Below are 24,073 nucleotides of genomic sequence, written 5' to 3' on the forward strand. Positions count from 1 at the left end.
GAAAAGCTGCAATTATTTAAATCTGCAGTGTGTTAGTGTACAGGAATAAAACACTATGTCAGCTTTAAACACTTTGTACAAACTGTTACATGATTTTCTCTTCTAGTTTGAGATGATTAAATATGCCATGACAATTGATGTACCCCCCCCCCTCCCCCGCCCGAATGTAAACCAGAATGTGCCCAAAAATGTGTGACTTTGCCAGAATATAATTTGTGCTTATTCTCAATTACATCCATTATGCATAATTTACTATTCATAATTTCCACAAGGAAAAAATTTTAAGTATCCAATTTTTATAGCCTAAAAAAATATTTTGCTAATTTAATAGCCTTTTCCTTGTTCTCTTTATTGCGTACTAGCCGTCTTTGACGACCAGCCGGTTCACCAATCTTAATGTTCGTTAAAATTTTAATAATTAAATATTTTATGCAATTTCTACTTTAATAACTTCTTCATCAAAATATTTTAAAACTTCAAATTTTGATTGTCATATAATTCACACGTAGTATTATAAAGGCCTTCAGTCATAAAATAATATGTATCTAATTTTCTGTTAACTCCCATAGAATTTATGCTTTAAATTAAAGTGAAAAGGATTAATATGCAATTAATATAATAATATTTTTTACCGACACAAAGCATTTTTTTTATAATATGATTACTGAAAACAGAGTCACTGAGCAGACTTTATGGCACTAAGAAATATCTTTCTTAATTTATGTAATATCTCAAGAATATGTCAACAAAATTTTTTCAGATTCATCATGAGCAGATCGATTAATTAACAATGTTTAATTTTAAATGTGTCAAACACTAAGAAAATAAACAGAATTGTTTAAAATAATTGGTCAGAAACAGGTTAAAAAAACTACTTAAAAACGATGTACTTAAAACTATAAGCATATACAAAAAAATATATAACTAACATAAATACAATTCATTTACAAAAGCATACAACTAACCTAAAAATAATTTAAATCAAGTCCTCATCCATTGATAATAGTTGTCAAAAATCGGAACACAATGCACATGCGTGAATTTTCAACGCCAGATATGGTAACGCAAATGCGTGAATTTTTCTACGCCAGTTGGGGTGACGCTATGCAGATTAGAAATTTTTAATTTCCTTTATTCTGTTTTATTTTAATTCAAAAGTACTTCAGAATGAATCTGAAAGATCGATTAATTAACAATGTTTAATTTTAAATGTATCAAACATTAAGAAAATAAACAGAATCGTTTGAAATGATTGACCGAAAAATGTTAAGCCTAGCCTCATTTGCATGGGGGGGGGGAACTGAAGTCTTACTGATTTGGTGGTTGGGAAATGAAAAGATTTTTTTGGTGGAAAAATTAGTTTTTAATTAATAATTAAAATTCTAATTAAAAATTCAAAAAAAAGGACCCCAGGTGCACATTCCCGACCTCCAAGGTATACATGTACCAAATTTGGTAGCTGTAGGTCAAACGGTCTGACCAGTAGAGCGGAAACACACACACACACACATATTGAACTTTATATAAGTATAGATAGATATAAATCATCCTAATAGAGTCAAGTCCTATGACATCAAAGCGCTATTTAAAATATTACTGCTCGATTTATCTATTTTGTAACTTTTGCAGTGCTGTAATTTCTCTTTCTTTTACTTTATGCAATTTATACATTTAAGTATATGAAATAAAATCTTTCTTAACATTTAACAATGAAAGAAAATCAGTAATTATAAAATTTGTGCAAAAAAATTTTTCTTTAATTAAAAATTTGCCAAAATTTAGAAAGAAAAATCAGCATAATAATTAAATTAGAATCTTTAATCTTGCTTAGTTTTTTTAATTACTTAAACTTGTGATTAAAATTTTTAAAAAAATCATTCTGAAATGCACTTTTTTACCCTTTTAAATATATCTGTGCCAAATTTCATACTTCTAGATCAAAAGTCTGTCCAGAAAGGTGTCAACACACACACTAGGATGGTCCTTATGTGAAAAAAAAATCAAATTTTTAATTGGTCACTGTTATTTTATTTTATAAGCAATTATTTTTCAAATTTTTAGTGGTTGCTGCCATTGTTTGAATGCTTTTAAATTTCATGAAAAATTAAAATTGAACTAATTTTAATTAAATTAATTTTATTTACTAAATATTTCCTTATAATCTAAAAGAATTTCAACTTATTACACATTAAACAAGTCTATGAAACGAAAAGCAATTACAGTTTGTCTATTTATTTAATTTAAGACATTAAACTTTAAAGTCAAGATATCTGTTTTACTAATAATACACATATTGTACATAATATCATTGTTTTTGATCTTCATTTTTTTGTTTGAAGTTTGTTGTACTCTTCCATCAATACCAAACTGAGTTCTCCTACTTAATTTTCTGCTTTTAATGAACCAACTGTTGCGTTGCAGTTCTTGTCGGACCGATTGTCTTTCTCCTATGTTGCATATTCAGAGTTGCCACATTACTGGAAAACCAGGAAAACACGGGGAATTTAAAAATCGTCTGAAGAAATCTGGAAAATGCAGGGACATTTGAAAATTTTCATAAAAATCAACAAAATAGAGGAAATTTTAATTTTCTTCTTTTTTTTTTTCTTCTCCTTGCAAATATAAAAAATGCCTATCTCGAAAGATTGCAAGAATAAAAGATCAAAGTCACAGCTTTCAAAAACGAAACAATATAATTCGCGTTTGAGTAATCGTTGAAATTCGTTTCGCGTTTTTTCTGTTCAGATCAGTCAAGTTTTGATTTATTAGGCAGTTTTTCTTTTTTCAAGATATTCCCATTTCTATTGGATCTAATGAGCATACACAGGATTTCTGTAACTGCGTGAAAGAATAGAATGCATTCTCTGGTAGAATATTCAATCTGCAGAATTAGCGCAGTAGTGTTTTGTCTACCATAATTGAGTTTATTATTTGAGGAACTATAACTTTATTCAATTAGAGAATTTTTTTGAAGCAATAAGCTGCTGAAAATTAATATTTAATACGAATTGGATGGATAAAAAAACTCAATCCTGATTTTGTAGAATGAGTGAGAAATTCTATAAAATCCATTTTACATTTTTTTTTTAATACTACTTTCTTTGTAAGAAGATAATAAAGAAAACAAGCACTTACTAGTCATGCCAAAAGAGGAAAACATACAAGACACCTGCCAGTTCGAAAGAGTCTCATTGATGTTGGATAAAAGTTATACAGCAAAAGTTGACATGTCAAATTTTTTGCCGAAAAATAAATTGATTTCAAACTTTTTAGTTCAAGAAACAGTAATTTAAAGCAGAATTTTTATTTGTATTAAAACTTATTGCATCACATTTGTCCTTTTATATATCTGAAATATTTTCACATAAGTTTACTGAAAGTGAGTAGCTAAAAAAATGTATGTTAGGCCATAAAGAAAGTGATATACCTTATTTGTTAACGATTAGCCCCATGAAACTGATGGCTGAAAAATCTGCAGAAATTGATGCCCAAATATATAAATTGAAAAAAAAAAAAAAAAAAAAAAAAACTAAAGATGGAAAAATAATTTTGCTTTGTTAGATTTTATTTTTTATTATTGAGTGAACAAAATGATTTGTATCATGGTAACAAAAAATGTCTTGTGTTTTATTTCACCCGAGTCCTTAATTTTTGTGCGACTTACAGTTAAAGAATATGAAAGGTAATATATAACCCTTCCCCCCCACCCCACCCCAGTATAGAAACTTTGTCTTGCTAAATTCTTAATAATAATTTTTTTTATGTATAAATATAAACCTTCTTGTAACATCCTATTTTGAATAATGTTAAATTATTGCTTCCTTTCCCCCTCCATTATAACTAGCATATAAGTGCTATTTGCAAATTTCTTCATATCTTGAGTATATGTATAGGGAAGAAATTTTTATTTTATCTGAAAGCTCATAAACCCTGGGATATGTCATCAAAGTTTATCTCCCTCACCATTTTTGAGAGAAATGGCAAAAGCCTTTCTCTTTACATTCTCAATGGAAAATTTTTTGATTGAGGACCCTTGAACCCCAACCACTGTACTAATTTCAACAATTTTTATTTCATTGGAAATGTATGATCCTTAGATACGTCTCAACGATGACTTATCCACTACTTACATGCTGTATTGTCCTCCATTTTTGAAAAATATTGCAAGGGGAAAAAAAGCTTTTTCAGAATTTTTAATCCCGATTCTATCAATTTTAAGGTAAAATAATTTCCGCACTGTAGCTAACCACTTGCTGTTTTTTTTTGTACAAGTATAATTTTAAAGATTTTTTTTTTTTTCAGTTGTGATATGATGTAGTTTATTAAATTTAATTGATAAGATTAAATGATACTGTTAATATCGTGAACCAACAGCTGATCACCAAGGTGGCTAACTTGATTTTTTAAAGATTAGTTGGCTTTTATCAAAATATTAGTCTGGGATTCAGTGAGAGTAGAATGCTAAAAAGACTTAATAATAATAATAAAGAATGAGGAAAAACAGCTAAAAGATCTGAAACATGAATGACGGAACTTCTAATAGTGTAGCAACTGCTGGAGTGGGGTGGGGATTATAGATGGCCCAGGTACCAGTTAGTTACCAGAAGGCACGAGGACAAAAATTGGTGTGTTTGTGCAAGAAATATCATGAAGGAACAAAATGTAACATCATGTCCCAAGTGCTATTTATTTTTGCTAAACCACTAATATTAACTGGAATTTAAAAAAAAAAAAAACATATGCTATGGACATCAATTATCCTCCACTATGTTTTTGAATATTACAATAATTCTATCCCATGACCAGGCCACTATTGAAAGGGAATTTTCATTAAGTAGAAATATTAGAATGAAAACTTTAAAGAAGAAACACATTTTGCCAAATGTTTGATTTAGATAAATGGAAAATAGTTGATAGAAATTAGTTGAGAATAGTTGAACATTTTCAAATTCCAAAGGTAGATTTTGATTAAAAAAAAAAAAGCAAGAAAAAAATTTTAAAAAATCTCCTTCAATTTTAATCATCTCAAAAACATAAATGAGCAAAGGTTTAATTTCAAATTGATGAAAAGAATAATAAAAGAAAACATATTGCAAATGAACTAAATTATTTAAAATCAAAAAGAGAAAAAAACTGAAGTGATAATTTTGCATTATAAAAGTCTGCAAGCAAACTATTTCAAATAGCAAAGAAGAATAGAGAATTTCATTGCATAGCATAATCAAATAGTTTTGGAATAGTTTCAGGCTTTAATAAAGCAGCCTGGTGTACCGACTCCAGTTTATTTGTTTAAGTGTATATAAAGGTTTGCTGGTTTATAAATATCTTTTATCTGCCAATATTAGTCAGAAGTAGGCTTAGCAACTCTTGAATTATTCTTATTATTTTGCAGTGAATTTTATTTCCTATCAAAAATGAATATGTTTATAAAGTAAATACCCAATAGTAATTTGCATGAAAATAGCAACTATGCAGTAGTAATGTTAAGGGCACTTTTATTGGGATTTCCAAATTCACTTTGGGCTGTAAGTTTTAGTTGATTAACTACAAGATAACTATAACAAGCATCCTTAGTACTCTTTGTTTAAACATATAGAAATAGTAAGCAAAGAAGTGTTCATTTGAAAATCAATGGTTTGCATATTTGATTTAAATTTATCATTTGTATTTTCATATCTAAAATATTAATGATGGTTCTGAAATTTTTTTTAAATGAATCCTTAACATTTCTTGATTATTATTATTTAAATATTAGTGAAAATCTTGAGGTAATCACCTGAGGTACATATTTAGAGCTGACAATCTAGAATGATTTAAGAATTCAAACCTATCTATTTTATTAGTTGAATAAGGTTTTGAGGATCTTCTTGTAATTCTAAATTCATTGTAATTAATAGTAACTTTTCACTGAAGAGCTAAGCAAAATTTAACTTAAATTAAGAAAGCTTTCACAATTTTTGTTTATTTTATTTTGAATCAACCAACAAAATACATATTGGATTATTCAGTAATAATTTGTAATGTTTCTTTTTTTTTCTTCCTTGTTTTATATAAATATAGAATTCTATTACATTTGGTATTATTTTTTGAAAATACAGTACACTCCCGATTATCCGCGGAATTGGGTGACGCAGCCTCCGCGGATAGTAAAAATCGCGGATAATCCGAAAAAAGCCAAAAACGGGTATAGCAATAGAGAAAGCAGTCATTCCAACTTTGAAAAATCGTTTTATGTACAATAAAACGTAAAATAAACAGCAGGAAATGTTTAACTAACCCTTAATATTTTAGTATATCACTCAAAACTAACCTAAAATGCATTTTGTTAATGAAAATAGAAAAGTGCTTTGTACTAACGAGAGGCGTCAAGGATACACAGAAAAATTAATACATATGTACTGTTTTAATACTGTAATGTATTATGTAATTACAAAAACATAACTGTAAAACTACACCTTTTTGAAGAAATCAGTTATTTGTGTTTGCTTCTTGCTTTGGAAGCATTTTCTCTTTGCTTGGAAGCAAAAAAAAAAAAAACTTAGTGGGGCAGGCGCGGATAACCCGCCCGCGGATAATCGGGAGTCTACTGTAGTTTCGATTCTTTGTGGATTCTATTTTTATAATTTTTAAACTCTTACCCACCTATCTCCCTAGAGAATAATAAAAGTAATTTTTTATTATTTATGTCAGCTGCTTTTGTTGTACCAAGGCACTTAACATCTTGTACCTCTTATAATGAATTATAAATGTATTCTTATAATATTCCAATAATTTCAATGCATTGATTAAAATCATCCATCTGAAGAAACAATGAGCATGCATAACTTTTAAAAGACATGGAATGGAATTTGTAGCTATTCAATAATGGTTCATTTCTTAAAATGACAATTGTATTTGAATTGTTAATTCTGGGTGTGAACTTTTCCAGCTGATTGTAGTGGAGAAACTTGTACAGATGAAGAATTGTTTTCCATGTATGGAAATAAGGAACTGAAAAAAAGACACATTGATAGCATCTCAAGTGAAGAAGATCCACTGACTGATGAAAATAATCTTTGTGATTCTCCATCTTCGTCTCTATCCGATTTGAATACTTCTCAAAATTCCCCCCATCCTAAGCTTTTGAATATTCCTGTCCGAAGAATTGTGAAAAGCAGGTAGGAATTGTTTTGTTTCTATTAAAAAAAAAAAAAAATGTATTTTTACTTGTTTATAGAATAATAATATTTTGTACTAGCTGAAGGAACTGAAATAATTGTATTTTATGAAAATCTTTTGGAGATATTAGCCCAAAGAAGCATTTCATTTTGAAATTTATTTTTTATTTAATTATACAGATGATTAAATAATGTACAGAATATGTTCTCCTCTTTTTGTCTGTGTGTGTGCTTAATATTGAGTAGAAGGATAATTTGTGTATTAATTGTGTATGGATATAATGCATTTTTTTTTCTTTGTGTTATAATTCTGTTATAATTTTTCATTAGCTTGCCATATTCTATTTTGCAGGATGCATTTCCATTAATCAATTGTTGAATATTTCTATTCATAATTTAGAATAAATTTGTTAATCTTTTTTTTTTTTTAAAGTTATAAAAAATGGTAGTTTATATTCCTATTTTTTTTTTTTTTTTATTGATTTTAAAAATCATTAACACAGTCATCTCAAAATTTTGGAAATACATGCAGGTAAATATTATTTTGTAAATGTATTTAGCCACTATCAAATGTATCCAATCAATAATGTATCTAGTTGTTTTTCCCTATTTACTTTTTCCTTAAGGGACTTGATTTTAGAATTTTAGCTGAAGGTTTGAAGAGTTCCATTTCAAGGGTCAGTTTTGATAGAAATTTGCCTTGTACAATGGCTTGGTATGTGTTTAATCCATGAAGATCTTCCCATTGTTGTTGCTTCAAGTTTGGAAAGAGATTGCTGATTTACATTTTATGTCATCTAAAGTTGAATCAAATTTATATGTACCATCCCAAAATAGTTTTTTTATGGTTCAGAATTTCTTGTTTATGTAAGTAAACTGTGTACTTCTTCCTTGAAGCAATGCAGTTATACTGTTTATTTTTATACCTTCAATTGTATAGTAAAATGAATTTTCCTTAGTCAATTTGACTAAAATTCTTAATCATTCATTGCTACTTTGTTAGATGACTTATTTTTCTTAATAAATTGAAAAGTTACATAGCTTCTCTCTAATAATAGTCATTATATCACTTATTTATCATGTAAAAAAATTGTTTCAATTTTTTTTCTTCTTAAATTGCTTAATTTTTCAGATTTTTTGCTTCAGAAGCAAAAGCAGAAATTAATTCTTCTACTCTTGCATCAGAAGAACCTAAACCTAAGAGTGAAATATTTTCGGCAAATATGAATTGTGACAAAGATTCAGAAGTTGATACTGATGCTAAAACTGATGGCCTTAACTGTCCTTTGGAAGCAAACATTTCTTTTAAGAAATATGATAAAGAAAATATTGCTCATAGGTAAGTTTTTCAGTAGAAAGAATAATGCTGAAATCAGTGTGAAAATGCCTATTGTTACAGATTTATTTTTAAGGATAGTAATTCCATATTTTTATTTTTTATTCTTGTGATTGATTGCAAACAAAGTAGCATTAAAAAAAATGAGAATGTAAATATCTTATTATTGAACCTAGTATTTAAAATTTATGAGTTGCTGAGACATTGTCAGATTTTATAAAATGCGATTAACAGTTAAATTTCTGTTAGTTATCAAATCATAGTGTAATCATAATATTGCTGATGTATGATTGAGAAATATTGAATTGAATAGTTGAAATATTATAATTAGTATAAATATATAAGTGTCATTTTATTGTAATTGTATTAGTATTTGCCTACAAAATTTTATTAAGGTTTCATATTTTATGTATTTCTTTGCTTCGACGCTCAGCAATTGCACTTAGAAATATTGACATTCAGAAAGATTTACAATTGCTAGCAGTAAATAAATAAATAGCAGTTAAAAATTGAATGAAAGCAAAAATGCTATTTTTAAAGAAATCAAAATGTATTAATACCAAATGTAAAGATACCAAAAAAACATTAAAAAATGCAGAATACTCTGCTACTAACTCTGATGACTTGATGCCCTACCTCACCAAACTGAATCAGTATGAAAATGAAATTGCTGTTCTTATAAAATAATTAGAAATTTCTCCTTGTATTTTTTTTATTCACACCTTGCTATTAAATCAATTTACTATTTTTATGTGCTCATTCTTAAAGACATTTTTATATAAGTATTATAAATATATATATATTAAAGCAGAGTCGTTGCTGTAGAGAGAGAGTCACTTTTTTTAAGTTCGCTTTATTTCATCCCGGGAGGTATGATTTATATACAAGCAGCACGAACAAAACACGTCTGTTCATAGCGCAGCACAAGAGCAGGAGAAATATAAAAGAGAGGGAGAATGTTTTTCCTAGTGTTTATATACCATGAGATTTTGATAGGGATTTCTTACACACGTCGGATTTGGTAAGGGAATCATAGGGATCTTCTAAAAGAACGTGCTTGGCTGACAGTTTTTTTATCCCTTCACTCAGAGTGTGTGAAAGTGCAGGTTTAAGCATTTTTACAAAGTTTCAGTTGAATTAATTAAATAGAAAAAGTGGAATGGGATCAGGAAATAAGAGAATATTTTAGAATAAAGTTAATATGGGCTGAATTACGATAAAACTTTGGAAATTAATTAGAATTGAAATTAGATTTAAAAATATCATTGTATATATATTATGCTACTTTTTTTTTACCATGTCGAAAGGTTATGGTCCTTAAATTCAAGCACTCAATGAATCCATTGCACATTTAACTTAAACAATATTTAACTATAGCCAGATCTTTTTCATTACACAAGTATGTTGCAAGAAAGAAAAAGGGCCAAGGAAATTCTTGAGATCACCAGTCTGCTATTACAGTTGACATATTCTGTGGCATCACTATTTAGTTTGCTTTCACATTTTAATTGCACCTATTATATTTGCAATTGAAAGAACTTTCCTTTGTATTCACAATAGTAAAAAGGATCATCTGAATGACCTCAAATGAGGAGGATGATTCATTTCTAAAAAAATATCTGTACCTTCCTGCTTAGCAATCATATCTATATGATCTGATTATCTTTATGAGCAAGGTCAGTTTGTTGGCTAAGTTTTTGTCGTGTACATGATTTCAATTAAACAACTCAATTCAACAATTTCTAGGAAAAAAAAAAAAAAAAAACCAAACTATAATTTAAGGAAATGGATTCGTACTCTTTTTTTAAATCTTAGTTTTTCATTAAAATTCTTTTCTTACAATTATGAGTGTTATTTTGTCACACATCAGATTTGCCTATTTTCATATCAATCTGATGCTGTGGGTAATTAGAAAATGTAATTTTGGTAATTAGAGAAGTAATGTTTATTTATTTTATTATATTAAATACTGATGCAACAGCATTAGTGAAAGGACCTTAAGTGATTTCTTAGCCCCTCTAGTATAGTGGTTGGTTGCCATCAAGCATGGTGGGCATCTTTTTGCACTTGAATTACTATATTCATTCACTGTCAGCTTCAGTCTTGTGTGGCTTGATCCTATGCTGATTTGCACAGTTAACTGTTTGGGAACAACTTGCACTAAACTGCTTATTTGGAAAACTTAGTTTGTTTTTCTAAGCTATGATCTTGTATAATGTTATCCACATGTCTTACTGTCAAAAAATTATATTATAAAAAATAATAGGCGTATCTCGAGTTTATCGTGCACCCATCTTTAACCCTTTTAATCTGACTTTTGCATGATTAAAATTTTAGATCTCTGGTTTAAAAAAAAAAAAAATCTATCATAACTCATGCAGGGGTGTTTGTGCTCCGGGGAAACCCCGGAATTCCGGGGATTTTGAACTTCGATACCCGGAAATTCCGGGGATCGTCGTTCAAAAGGAAGTAGGAATAATAATGAATTATTTATTTTGATCTGGGCGATTTTGTTTGCTTTGAAAGCAGAAAACGCAAGGTCAGCGTGTGTGGTGAAAACTTTTCCTTTCTTTCTCCACAGGCAGTGATAATGCGTGAAAAGGGGGGGGGGAACTTCTTTTTTGTTCTTTCCTTATTGCGAGTTATGACTCATTCCGCCGTTTCTCGGACATTCTCTTCTGGATTCTTTTCGGCAAGTAGGCGCGGCAGAAAAAAAAGGGAGAGACTTCGCGACCAGATGTGCGATCACGTGACTCTGGGTTCAAAGATCTTATCTCTCCTGGCGTGGCGCCAATAAGTAGAGAAGGGGGATTTTTCGCCGTATTAGCTATTTGTCATTGATCGCTTCGCAACTTTTTTTTCTCCGCTGTGTAAAATTTTCGTTTCATTTATTGATGCACGTGTAAATTTTTCGTTTCTCTTATTGAAATATTTTTTTATTTATGTACGCAAGAGAATTTCACTTTGAAATTTCAGCATATGAAACAGAAATTGCCCCTTAAAAATTCATATCTAATTAGTTTTACAGCATTAGATTCAGAGCTAAGAGGTAAAACCAGTACAATATTAGCTTTTGAAAAATTATCATCTTTTATGTCCCATATTTTTAGTGATAATGAAAAGTCAAAAGTAGAAGCTGAAATAAGGTTATACCAGAGTGATATTGATATCACCAAAGAAATGCTCTACACATCTGATGAAAGTGGAAATCAAGTCAAGTGTACAATTGATAAATATTGGTCTAAAGTTTTTAATTTAAAAGATGATTTCACAAATGATTATAAGTATCCTACATTGGCTAAATTGGTCAAAGCCTGCCTTAGCTGCTTCCATGGCCCATTAGTGGAAAGTGCATTCAACTTAATGGATACACTTGTCACTGACTATAGAACCTCTCTTAAGATTGATTCCCTAGATGCAGTGCAGACTATTAAATATGATTTAATGGCTTCTAAAGAAACCTCATGTGAAAAATATGGCTCAAAAAATCCAATGACTGATCCAATTCACAAAGATCTCTTACTGAATATGAACAGAAGTTGGAAAACATATCAAGAGGACTTAAAAACATGTATTTCAGATGAGTCACCTATAAAAGTCTCTGAAAAACCTTCTACATTAGCAGAAAAGCAAACTGCTTCTACCTCTGCATGTGCAGTTCTCGAGGAAATTTCTTCAACTGTAAATGAGGAAAATAAAAGTCAATCTTCCTGCAATTATGAAGTTCACCACAAAAGAAAGACAAGCCCACAAACATCAGAAAATAAAAAAAAGCAGCAGAAATTAGATAATTTTTTTAAAGAATTAATTCAGGTAATTTAAAATATTTGCATAAAATGTAGTAGTTTATATGTTTGAAAATTTATGGTTATTAATTTTGCAAAAAAAGTAATTCATTGAACTTTTATAATTAGGTCATTCAATATTTCATAATTGTAATTTTTCATTTCTCTCCCCCCCCCCCTTCTCGAAACTCCAAAATGCCGGTAGTAAGTCCGTAAAAGTTTCAGGGGATTTTTTGGGGTCCCACAAACACCCCTGCTCATGCAAAAAGTATGATTTATTTACCCAATAAAGAATGAAATCTGACCTCCAGGAATATGCCGTTTAGAGTGGAAAGGGCTATTACTAGTTACTATTCATTCTTTCATAACTTTAATTAACTATTTATGACTTTAATTTTTTCATTGTTATTTTATATTTTATGTGTTTTAATTTAATCATAACATAAAAATAATCTAACTTCTTTGAGTTTTGCATGTTATTAAGTGTATTGTTATGTTTTGAATTAATCAGTAACTTTTAAAAAAAAATAATTTTAGGTTTGCAAAAAAGAAAAATTCTGATGTGAAACAGGATATATTAAACAGTTGTGATGACAGTTCCGTAAAAGATGAATTAAAATCTGATTCTTGGTTAAATATTATTGACAGTGAATGTTCTTCAGCAACTTCTACAATTTCATCCTCTGGAAAAACTTCTAAATTGTTGGATGTTGAATGTAATATTATGGAATCTGATGCAAATAAAAGTACATGCAAGAATAAGAAAATATATAAGAAATTTATTTCTACTAAAATTGAAGACTTTAAATTAAAAAAAGACCTTATCTATAAAACTAAATTGGATGATTCATTAGGAAGCGATGGAAATTCCATAAACCAAAGTTTGGAGGAAAGTTATGAAGCAGGAGATGAAAAATCAAATGTCAAATGTATTATTTCGCCATATTTTAATTCCACCACTGCAACATATCAAAATATTGAATCTGAAAATGCTGTAACTACATTAAGTGATTCAGAAGAATGTAATTTGACAAAGTGTGAAAATAATTTTGATGTGATTGATTTGGAATCGAAAAGAGCATTTATTCCCAGTAGTGGCCAGAATAAATCCGTAAAGCTAGTGAATACTAAAGGCAGTAAGTATAATTTTTTCTTTCACTTTAAAAGTGATAATGGGTGATTTCTCTGAATGTTAGCATGTGCTGATATATATGTGTGTGCGTGCGTATGTGCGATCAAGTAATTTTTATATTTTAAACTATACTTTAAACAGAAATGGAACGTTTCCATGGAATGTGGATTTCAGTGTTTTCAGAATAGAATTTTACCATTTTTGGAATTGATTAATTTATTAATATGTAATTATCCTACAATATTTTTTATACCTCAAGCACTTTTTATATAAATTTATCTATTTTATTGCTCTATTAATCATACTTTTCTTTGTTTATAAAAACCACTATTTTATGAAATAAGTTTTTTGTTCTGAGCCTGTGTCATGTCTATTTAAAAAAAAAACAACCTTTAGTTTATCAAGTTTGATTAATTTTTTTTTTTTTTTTCTAAATATCTTGTGATGAAAAGTGCTTTTTACCAGAATAAATGTGAGACGTCTAAATTGCCAAAAATTGAATCTGTGTTTTTAAACAATAGAATTTAAATAAATCCGAATATTTCTGATTCTGGAATGATTAAAATCTTTTTGTACAATTCTTGTTATCATTGATTGCATTTTATATAATATGTTGCATTTTATCAGTGCATTTTAAAATTTTATTAGTTCCTTTTGGCGACCAGTTTTTCAGCTATTGTGTTATTAATATTAATTTAGTAATGCCAACTAAATTTGATTGTCAACATCTTATCACACCAAATGAAAATATTTATTATTTTAAATTTTATTTTTTTTATGCCTCCTCTCTCTCTTTTTTTTTTTTTTTATGCACGGTGGGAAAATTGTTGTTGTTTTTTATTCCAGGTGGTATAGCTGCATTATACCACCTCCATGAAACCAAAAATGTCTAAAAACAAAAGCAATAGCGGATCCCTTAAAATTTCAAAAATCGTAGAATTTAAGAATATGATTGGGAGAGGCTTGATCTGCCTTGCACCATGGACATTCAACAAAGATCCTCCATCCATGTTGGAAGGTGAGAGATTTGATGTGTCTACTAAAAAAAACCCAAGAGAGGTTAAATCAATATAGTAGTTGAGACTGAGATCTGCTACAAAGTTTTATTTTATTATAACTCTCTGAATGAGAAAGGGGCAACCATTGGTGGCATATTTTGACATTATTAGCTTTCATACAAAATAAAAATTGGCAATATTGCGATTGGGTTTAGGGGATTCTGTTGTAGAATCTCCCCATTGAAGTATTTTGAAAATTCTCTCAAAAGGAAAGAGTTGTGGGGGACAAGTAACTTTTGATGACATACCTAAGGAGGTCATGAAACTGAAATCAGTACAATGATTATGTTTATGAAACTGATATATATATATTTTTGGTTATGCCAATTATTTTAAATATATTAATACCAGTCTGATGACTAAAATATCTGGAATGAAGAAGTATGATAGCTCTTGTTTGTTTTCCATGGCATTATTAATTTCAACTTCTAGAATTGTTTAAAAAATGCTAGGATCTAGGAATTTATTCCTTCTTGTGATAGGAATTGCAGCAAGTTTTATAGTGAAATCATCCTTTCTAAATGGACAGAATGTTTTGAAACTAGTGGCCAATTAACAAATTATTCCTTTTTAATCTGCATCAAATACTGGCATTAGTCACTAGACCACTAAACAATGATTTTCAGAATTCTCTTAATTATTAATGCTAGATCACTGGAGGGAAGAACTTATTTTTCAATTTGTGTACTAGATTACCTTATCTTCAAAGTCTAATATTTGAATATTATATGCAGAAGTAATCTATTTTTGCAGTTCTTTGGACACATTGAATATGGAAAATGTGTAATAAATTGTCATGCTAATATACGAACATGTATAATAATTCACAACCTAGAATTTAATTAAACTTTTTTAGAAACCACTTCTGCCCAAGTGCACTTATTATTCTGCTTTGCATTGAATAAGTTTTGCTTAAGTTTTTTCTGTGATTTATTTTATCCATAGTATTGAATTATTGCTGCTGATTTCACCAAAATACACACATGAAAATGCTTTTGAACATTTGTTGTAGGACTATACATAAAATTATGGCTTAGTAATCAGTAGGTTCTTATTCTTACAATTTGTGATTTATTTTTTACAAAAGGGGGGGGGGTATTTTTCTGTTTGTTAAAAAGCGTTTTGCAATTTATTTTTATTTTAAATTAAAGTTTTTTTTTTTAACATTTTGCAATTTGCATAACTGAGAGATTACTATAAATAATATTGTATAATTTGTACACGTTTCAAACATTTTTTTTAGTTTCCTTTCAAATAATTGCGTATCGGCTATATATGTGCATAATTTGCCCTATCCTGCAAGTTTACCTAAACTAATCAATTTTTGATATGACTTTGTTTGTTATCGATTGCTGCTTGTAAAATACTTTTGCAAACTTTTTCAGGCAAACCAGGTAGATGCCGTGCATTAGGTCTTTCAAAAACTAAAGGATGTACTAAAGTTACAAGGAAGGAAACTCTTCTAAATTTTAATTTTGTCAGGTAAATGACTGCTTTATTTCTGGAAAATTAAATAAATAATTATTTTAAAACTTGAGTATTAGATAACAGTTTGTAAACTTATAATTTGTTAAATGTTTCAGGAATATATATGAAAAATACATATATAAAAAAAATGAAGTATAAAAATAAAATATATATATAAAAATGTATTTTTTTAACTGTATGTTATTTATATAGCTGTAAAGAAATTTTTGTATTTTAAATGTCATAGAATTCTGAAATAATTTATTTTTATGTTTTCTGTATTAAACATGTCTTTTATATAGCTGTAAATCAGACATTGCATTTTGAAATTTTTTATACACTACATACCTTTTTATAGTGCATATAAAATTTTTAGTCTCATTTGAAATTTTGAAGGTATCATTTAGTTATAGTAAACAGAGTTGCCACTGAAATCTGGGGGAAAAAATCCCTGTTATTTTCTCTGTATATATATTCAAGATATGAGAAAATGCGTGAACAGCACTCATGTGCTAGTTGTAATGGGAAAATGGCTTTAAAGAGTGGAAAAAGGAAGGAACAAATTAACATTATTCGAAATAATAACATATTAAACAAAGATTTATATTTATATACAGAAAAAAAAATTATCTTTATTTATTATCTAGAATTTAGCAAAATAAAATTTATATATTAAGGGGGGGGGGTATTACCTTTCATGCTCTTTAACTGTAAGTCACACAAAATCAAGTTCTCTGGTGTAATAAGAAAATAAAGCACAAAACATTTTTGTTATTGTGATATGAATCATATAATGATTACTTAACAAAAAACATTATGAAGCAGCATTTAAAAAAAAAAAATTATTCATTTTTGCCAATTCAAGTATTTGGACATCAATTTCTGTAGATTTTTCAGCCATCAGTTTCATGGAGCTAATGGAATTAATTTGTAATAAATAAGGTACAACATTTCTGTATGGCCTAACATAGATTTTTTCAGCTATTTCACTTTCAATGAATTTATGTGAAAATATTTCATATATATCATTGAATTAATTAGAGGAGGAACGTAACACAGCAAGTTGTAATGCTGATAAAAATTCAGTTTTAAATTATTGTTCTTGAACAAAAAAAAGTTTGAAAACGATTTATTTTCAGACATTAAATCTGCTGTTTTCTGATTTGACGTGCCATTCCTTTAGATACTTCCAGTATCAATTATGACTCTTTTGAATTGGCACTCAGTCTTTGTTTTCCTTTTTTAGCATAATTACTAAGTGCCTGCTTCTTGTATTACTTAGGTGTATTATCTTCTTACTAAGCGAGCATGACACAAAAATGGATTTTTGTGGAACATCTCGAACCTATTCAGAAAAATCAGGATTAATTTTTTTTATTAGTATTATATATGGATTTTGTGCGGTTCATTGATTTAAAAATGTAACTCAAGTATGGTAGATTAAATACCATCACATTGCTACCACAGATTAAATGCTGCTAATTCTGACAGAGAAATGTATTCTGTTCTTTCATGCAGTTGCAGAAGTCTCGCACATGTTTGTTAGCTGCAATTTGGGAATCTCTTAGAAAAAGAATAACTGTCTCGCAAATCGAAACTGGAATGATTTATACAGAAAAAAATGGGAGAGATAATAGGGACGAGTTTCCGCATTACATAATCGCGAATGACATTGTTTCAGAGCTATGACTATGATCTTTTATTCTTGCCATCTTTAAAAGTCAGCATTTTTTTTTAATGTGAAAAAATAACTAAGACATTTTAAATTCCCTAATTTTATGAAAATTTGCAAATTTTCCCTGTTTTTTTAGATGATTTTTAAATTTTGTATGTTTCTCTGTTCTCTTGGTGGAGTGGCAATCCTAATAAAGAATTTTATCACTTCAAAATTTAGAATTTTTTCTGAAATAACTCACTTATGTCATTGCTTATATTAATGAATTATGTTTTTAAATTCATGTTTTCATATTAATACTATGTTTTAAGATATATAAGCAGATGAAAAATACCTTATACAGAGTATTAAAAATAGCTTAATATTTTATTCTTATTTTTTCTCTGTGAATAATATGTTAATGTACCTAAATTATTTCTGATCCTTAAATATTGAACCTGAAAGAAGTAGGAGATTGAGATTTATAGCATCGATGGCTGTTACCGCCTGTTTTCAGATGAAGAGAGCAAAAAATATATATCAATAAACACAAGAGTACGCACACACAAAAATAAATTGAAGTTTCAGTCATTTAACAGTTACAAAGCAGTTCTGCTGATGCCATTTAGTCCATATTCGAGATTCTAAAGTCAAAAGAAGAGGTACAATAAGATGAACAGTTCCCGTAGCACAGAATGGTGATAAAAGAAAGAGACACAAAAAGACCTCAACAGAATGTGGTGAATAAAAGTAATAGATATTGAAGTGTCTCAGTGCTTGAAGAGAAACTTGCAGATTGATTTTGTTTGCAGTTATCTTACCCAAAACATTTTTGAAGGAGATAAGTCCACAGCTTGTCCCTATAATATGTATACTTTTTGCTTGCGAGAATTATGTATTCAATATCATTAACGCTATTACATTCGTGACAAAGAGGATCATTTTGAAGATTAAAACGATCCAACAGTCCTGGTGTTATAATTGTTTTGCTGATTAGTCTGACTAATATTCAGGGTCCATTTTTGGGAGGTCTAAAACAATTCTCGGAGCTATAGTTTGAATAGTGTTGCATGCTTTAAATTGAATCTTGGAAAACCTGTTGATTACGGTGCAACTATAGTAAAATATGCTGAAAATGCTATTATTTATGATATTAATAATATCTTTAGTTCTGAGGCCATGGTTTTTTGATGCGAATATCTTAAGACCATTTATGTTTTTAAGTACATGATTTCTAAGATTTTTAAAAATTACTGAGTTTTGGTTCTTTTTAGAAAAATAAATACCAAGAAATTATAAAATTGGAAAAACATTTTAATACAGTGATGATATAGTTTTGTTGTTGATAATGCATGTTGCCAGTGATTTTTCCAAAATATGTATTAAAAGGATAAAAAGATATAATATCCCATTCAATAATGTGCTGAATCATAACAATGTTGATTTTTAAACTTTATTGAAATAAATTTTTTAAGAGGTGTTTATTTTATATGTAATTGCAATCAATGAATTCCTTTTTTTTTTTTTTTTTTTTTTCGTTATTTATTTTAACTGCAGTTTTTTTTTTTTATTTGCATTATTGATTATTCATTCAATGAATTTTTGAAAAATCTAAACTTGAGTTTCAAAAATAATTTTTTTCTCTTTTCTTGCAGGCAATCAAAGAAAGAGATTTCTGATGATTTATAACTAGACTTTTTATTTATTTTTTTCCTGAATGTGAATATATTTAGAACAAATTTGTAATTAATGCATAGCTAATATGTTAATTTTGTTTCTTTGTTGTGTTTATATATAAGTGAGTGAATTTTAGTTATGGATTAAAATCACAAGCAAATGTAATGAAATGTTTTATGTACTGTTCAAAATACTTATTTGCAAATTCATTTAATAATATAAGAAATATTTAAGGGAACTATATTGCAATATAGAGTTTTCTTAGGTATTATATTAGCTTTCCATTATTTGTGTTGATCTTTTTTCTATTATTACACTTTATTTTGTTCTTATATAAGACACTGCCGAAACTCAGGAAATATAATATATATTTTAAAAAATCATTGTTTGTAAATATATTTATGACAAAGATCATGTCTGACCATATATGACTTTTATATGTGTTTATATTTCTGTGTATATTTTTTACTCATGCCATTTAATGTAATAAAGAGATCTCCACACATATTTTCAGGCTTTTATTAATATTTATTATTTGAATAATATTCTTGTAATGTGTTGTTTACTAATGCTAATTTCTTTTTGTATTGGAAATTAGTTATATTTTTAAAGCTATATGTTTTCAATGTATTTATGCTTCATTCAATGCTTTACATATTTGTACTGCTTAATTTTTTTATAATCATAAATAATTTCATTTTTCTATTTCAGCAGTAATTTATTTTGCTTTGAATGAAGTTTATTTTAAGATTGATAAGAATGTATTTTTGCATATTCTAATTAAAGAATAAAGCAAATAATATTTTTAGTAGCGATTATACATTTCCAGCATATAGAAAAATAATCATTGTGATTTAAAAATATATTAAAAGTTTTCCCTAACTTTTGCCAAAGGAAAATTTACATATATCTCTGTTGTGTTCTTGCTCCACCCTTGATAATATTTCTTGGTTGGCATTTTATCTGTAAATTACTGAAAACATGCTTTCTGCTGGATAAATTGTTAGAACCTAGAGCTGCCAGATTTGGCAGGTAGATTCACTAAAAAAAAGGAATGTTCAGAATTATTACAAAAATTTTTAATTATTAATCAAAAATTTCAGCAGTTTTCCTCAATTACTTTGAGGCACATTATTGTGAAAAAAAAAAAAAAAACTTTCACACATCTTTGAATATATAGTTTTCCTGTTGTAGCATTTTAATAGTTTTATTTCCGTAAAGATGTCCCTGTAATTTTAATAAATAAGTACACACGGAACTTGTTTAACAAGCATGATTCATTCCCGAATCTTGTTTGCAATGCAAAACACTCTTTAAGATAAACATCCCCCCCCCCATAAGAATCCATGTAAAATAGGTTAGTGTGTTTCATTCTAGAAAAAGATTTTTTGAAATAATGTTATATACTATTTATGATGCATGTTTATTTTTACAAGAAAATTGTCTAAAGATATTTGTTTTTGGTGATGTTTCAAAATGTGGCAAAGATGAGACACAGCTATTTTGTAGCACCTAGCTATAGCACCATCATGGTGATGCTTCTCCATATATTATGCAATAATTTCCTATGATTTCAGCATCTCCATTATTTCACTGGAAAGTTGTTGCATTGGAGTCTACTTTTGTTTCCATTCCTGACCAAATCTCTTATGCAGCTTTTTGCAGTAACTCAGAATGCAGCTTCCTAAGTTCTTTCATAATTTTGACTATTCTTCCACCAGTTCAGCGATGTTCCTACCTTTTAATCCCATGATTTCCTGGTCAGAGACACAATCATATCAATTAAAGCTCCACAAGCACTTGTTCAACTTTCTCCAAATCTTGTCTGATAGTGCTATCCAGCCAAAACTATTCCCTTGTAAATATAAGAGTTTTCTTCAAACAATCGCTCATTACAAACTGATAATGCCAATCTGGCATGTGATGTATCCTCACCACTCATTCTGCGAAACGTCACTTATTAAGTCAGTCTACATTTTGTTTTGCTCATTTTGTGAATCACTCGATGAGGTGCTCATTAAGCAGAGTTTGTCTTATTTAAAAAAAAATATTTTTGATTATTTTAGCTATTGGGTTTATACTCTTGCATATTGCAATGGTTGTTAAATACATTTTGTATATATTTTTAGCACTGTTATTTAACTTAGAGAAAATTATAAAAATATAATAAAGATAAATAAATTAAGGGTTAACCCTCCTGTTGACGGGTTCAGATTATTATAATACCGAAAGTGGCATATCTGAATAACAGGTTTATTCTTAAAAGTGTCAGGGTTTGGACAAAGGATTGCTTTCCCCTTTTGCGGTAAGTTCAGCGTTGCAGGGTCTGAGTGATTAGCAGACCACATGGTGTGAGTGACAGGTGTTGCTTGTCGCAGTCTTTCGATTTTTAAGAGCAATTTTCTTTTACTGTTTAGGAAATCTCCCCCGGGGGGGCACCTCGGAATGAGGATGAGATGCTTCCGGCATGGTGGTTGGATCTCGCCACCCTGGAGGGTTTCACTAATAGGTGGGGAATCTGGCTCCTCCCATCGATGACGGGACGTACTTCCTTCGGGGAGGGTTGTACCGTGGCCGGTGACGGCCCTTAGGACTCAACCACAGTTCCCGCCAATGTTGCTGTTGCGGCGGTCTGGTCATTCAGTTTTATGGTTTAAATCCGTGTGCCTTCGGGCGCGTCGGAGAGTTAGATGGTTGACTTTACTGTTTAGGAAGAGAGTGACAATAGCATCGATTGAAACTGCAGAAAGTGTGATTATTTTTTAGAGGTTTTTCGATTATTTCATAAAACACTACATAAAATTTACGTTAGGGATAAATTATTGTCATGTTTAATTTGATAAGTATCTAATTTTTATAAATTGTAAGTGTTCGTCTATTATTTTTTTCATTGTAATTTGTTTCTAAAAATTTTTAATCCCCTCTAACTGTGAAATTATTTCTCAAAATTACGTACAAGCGATTTAATTCTTGAAAAAAAAAAATTCTTTCAGTACATTGCCAATGTATTGTAATATTTTAAAATGTGCATTTATAACATTAAGTGCGGTAAGTAACTGAAAATTATAATTTTGCTTCTTTAGTATTTAGAAAAATAATTGCATAATTAGAGAATTTCAGGCGATATTTCAATTTCCGAGATATCAATTTTTGGTATTTATCTGCATGATTAAAATTTTGTAATTAAATATATTTTACAATAATTCAGTAATGCTGAAATAACTGAACTATGCAGCTGATGCGCCTTACGACTGCAACAAATAAAAGTAATTGTCAAAATATTTCTTTGTAATATTCATGATACAAACAAATTTGGCCTGGAAAAATGATAATACAGGTTATTTAGACTTATAATTAACCATTTGCAACTGAAATTTTTCGAATGCTTCTAAAGAAAACTCCTACAGAATATTAAGAACCGCTTTAAAATAAATTACAATTTAAAAAAAATTTCAACTTTAAGTTATTTGGGTTATAATCAAAGATCTCACTATTTTGCAATCGGATAACGACATTTCGTGGGGTAAACGAATAGTTAAAAAAATTTCTGAATTTAAAAGCTTTGCAAATTCAGTTGCATTGATATTTTTGTTATTTATTTCTTCCTAGCTGCTTTTGGCGACCGATACATGTGCCTAGATTTCTGGTCAATATAAAATTTTAAATTAAATGGTTTCTTCAGCAAAACATCTTGAAATTTTAAATTTTGGTAGTCATATATCTCATAATGTTTCAGGCACCATGTACCATTCTATACTACATAATTTTTGTTCTGTCAGCTGCTCGACAGTAAATCCTTAATTTCAAATGGGAATGAATAAACGTCAATTAATGCAAAACTTTTTTTTTTTTTTTTTAACCAATCAGGCTTATTAAATTTCAAAATAGAATCCTTCAGCAATAAAGTTTTATGTATACTTCTGAATATTTTTTAATTTTTGAAATGTTTCAGATAATCTATCATATATCTTATTCAAAGAAAATTTATCAGATTCAACTACAATTCAGCTTATTATAATAAGAATGTAATTTTCAGGTGATAAAAGCAATCATATATTGTTATATTTCTAATTATATTACAGGATAGAGCAGCAATATTTTTTTATTTTTTTCAGTTATTACGGCGTTGTTCTGTCTGCGCCAAATATACTCTGCCATGTAGCCATCGAATTCTCCGGCTACATGGTTTGTCCCGTGTAAAGATCTTTTGATGGCGCCTCAAGTTCCCTCGATAGAATTGGTGTGAGCTCCTGTTTCCGGGTCTTTAAATGTCAGACTGTGGTTCACTCTCAAATGCTGAAAACCTTCGTTTTCTAGACACTTATACGAAGACCAACAGTCTGAAATGATGGTACTTTCCGGAAGAATACGTCTTTTTATAATTTCCAGTAAAACATCTGCAATTCTTTCAGGCACTACTTAAAAAAAACAGTCATTTGTATATCGAACTATTCCTCCAAATACCCATTTCAGTTCCACTCGTTTTCCTCTATTGTACTTTCTCTTTCCAAATTTGCTTTCATCAATTTCCACAATCTTTCCAACCCCACCTATTTTTCCGTCAAAAGCCAAACAAGCATCCTCACATTTTATAGAATTCAGACGGTTTTTTAATGCGTATACTTACAATTAAAAAATTGCATAAGAATAAATATTTTCTGTTCGTATTCATATTTAAAAAAAGAAAAGAAAATAACTTTTAATTATAAGCTTAACTTTCTTCATTCAATAAACTTTTAATTATAATAAAGAACAAAACTAAAATCTTTAATCGATATATTTTTTTAATATTTTTAATTTAACATTT

The 24,073-nt window shown here is 28.9% G+C and overlaps 1 protein-coding gene across 2 annotated transcripts in view; it reads left to right on the top strand.

Moving 5' to 3' along the window:
- LOC129989316 (exonuclease 1-like) overlaps positions 1–19,754 on the top strand; it is a 38,785-nt gene extending 19,031 nt beyond the window's left edge. Inside the window, exons 8-12 of one of the 2 annotated variants that reach the window (XM_056097767.1) lie at positions 6,929–7,157; positions 8,290–8,496; positions 12,816–13,414; positions 15,854–15,950; positions 19,245–19,754. In XM_056097767.1, the coding sequence (XP_055953742.1) occupies positions 6,929–7,157; positions 8,290–8,496; positions 12,816–13,414; positions 15,854–15,950; positions 19,245–19,278 (1,166 nt within the window). In that variant the 3' untranslated portion in view covers positions 19,279–19,754. Of the gene's footprint in view, positions 1–6,928; positions 7,158–8,289; positions 8,497–12,815; positions 13,415–15,853; positions 15,951–19,244 lie in introns of those variants that run through there. The other variant, XM_056097768.1, reaches the window with a different exon arrangement.
- Positions 19,755–24,073: the final 4,319 nt, after the last annotated feature.

This window comes from Argiope bruennichi, chromosome 10, assembly GCF_947563725.1.
Source record: "Argiope bruennichi chromosome 10, qqArgBrue1.1, whole genome shotgun sequence".
Taxonomy (NCBI): Eukaryota; Metazoa; Arthropoda; class Arachnida; order Araneae; family Araneidae; genus Argiope; species Argiope bruennichi.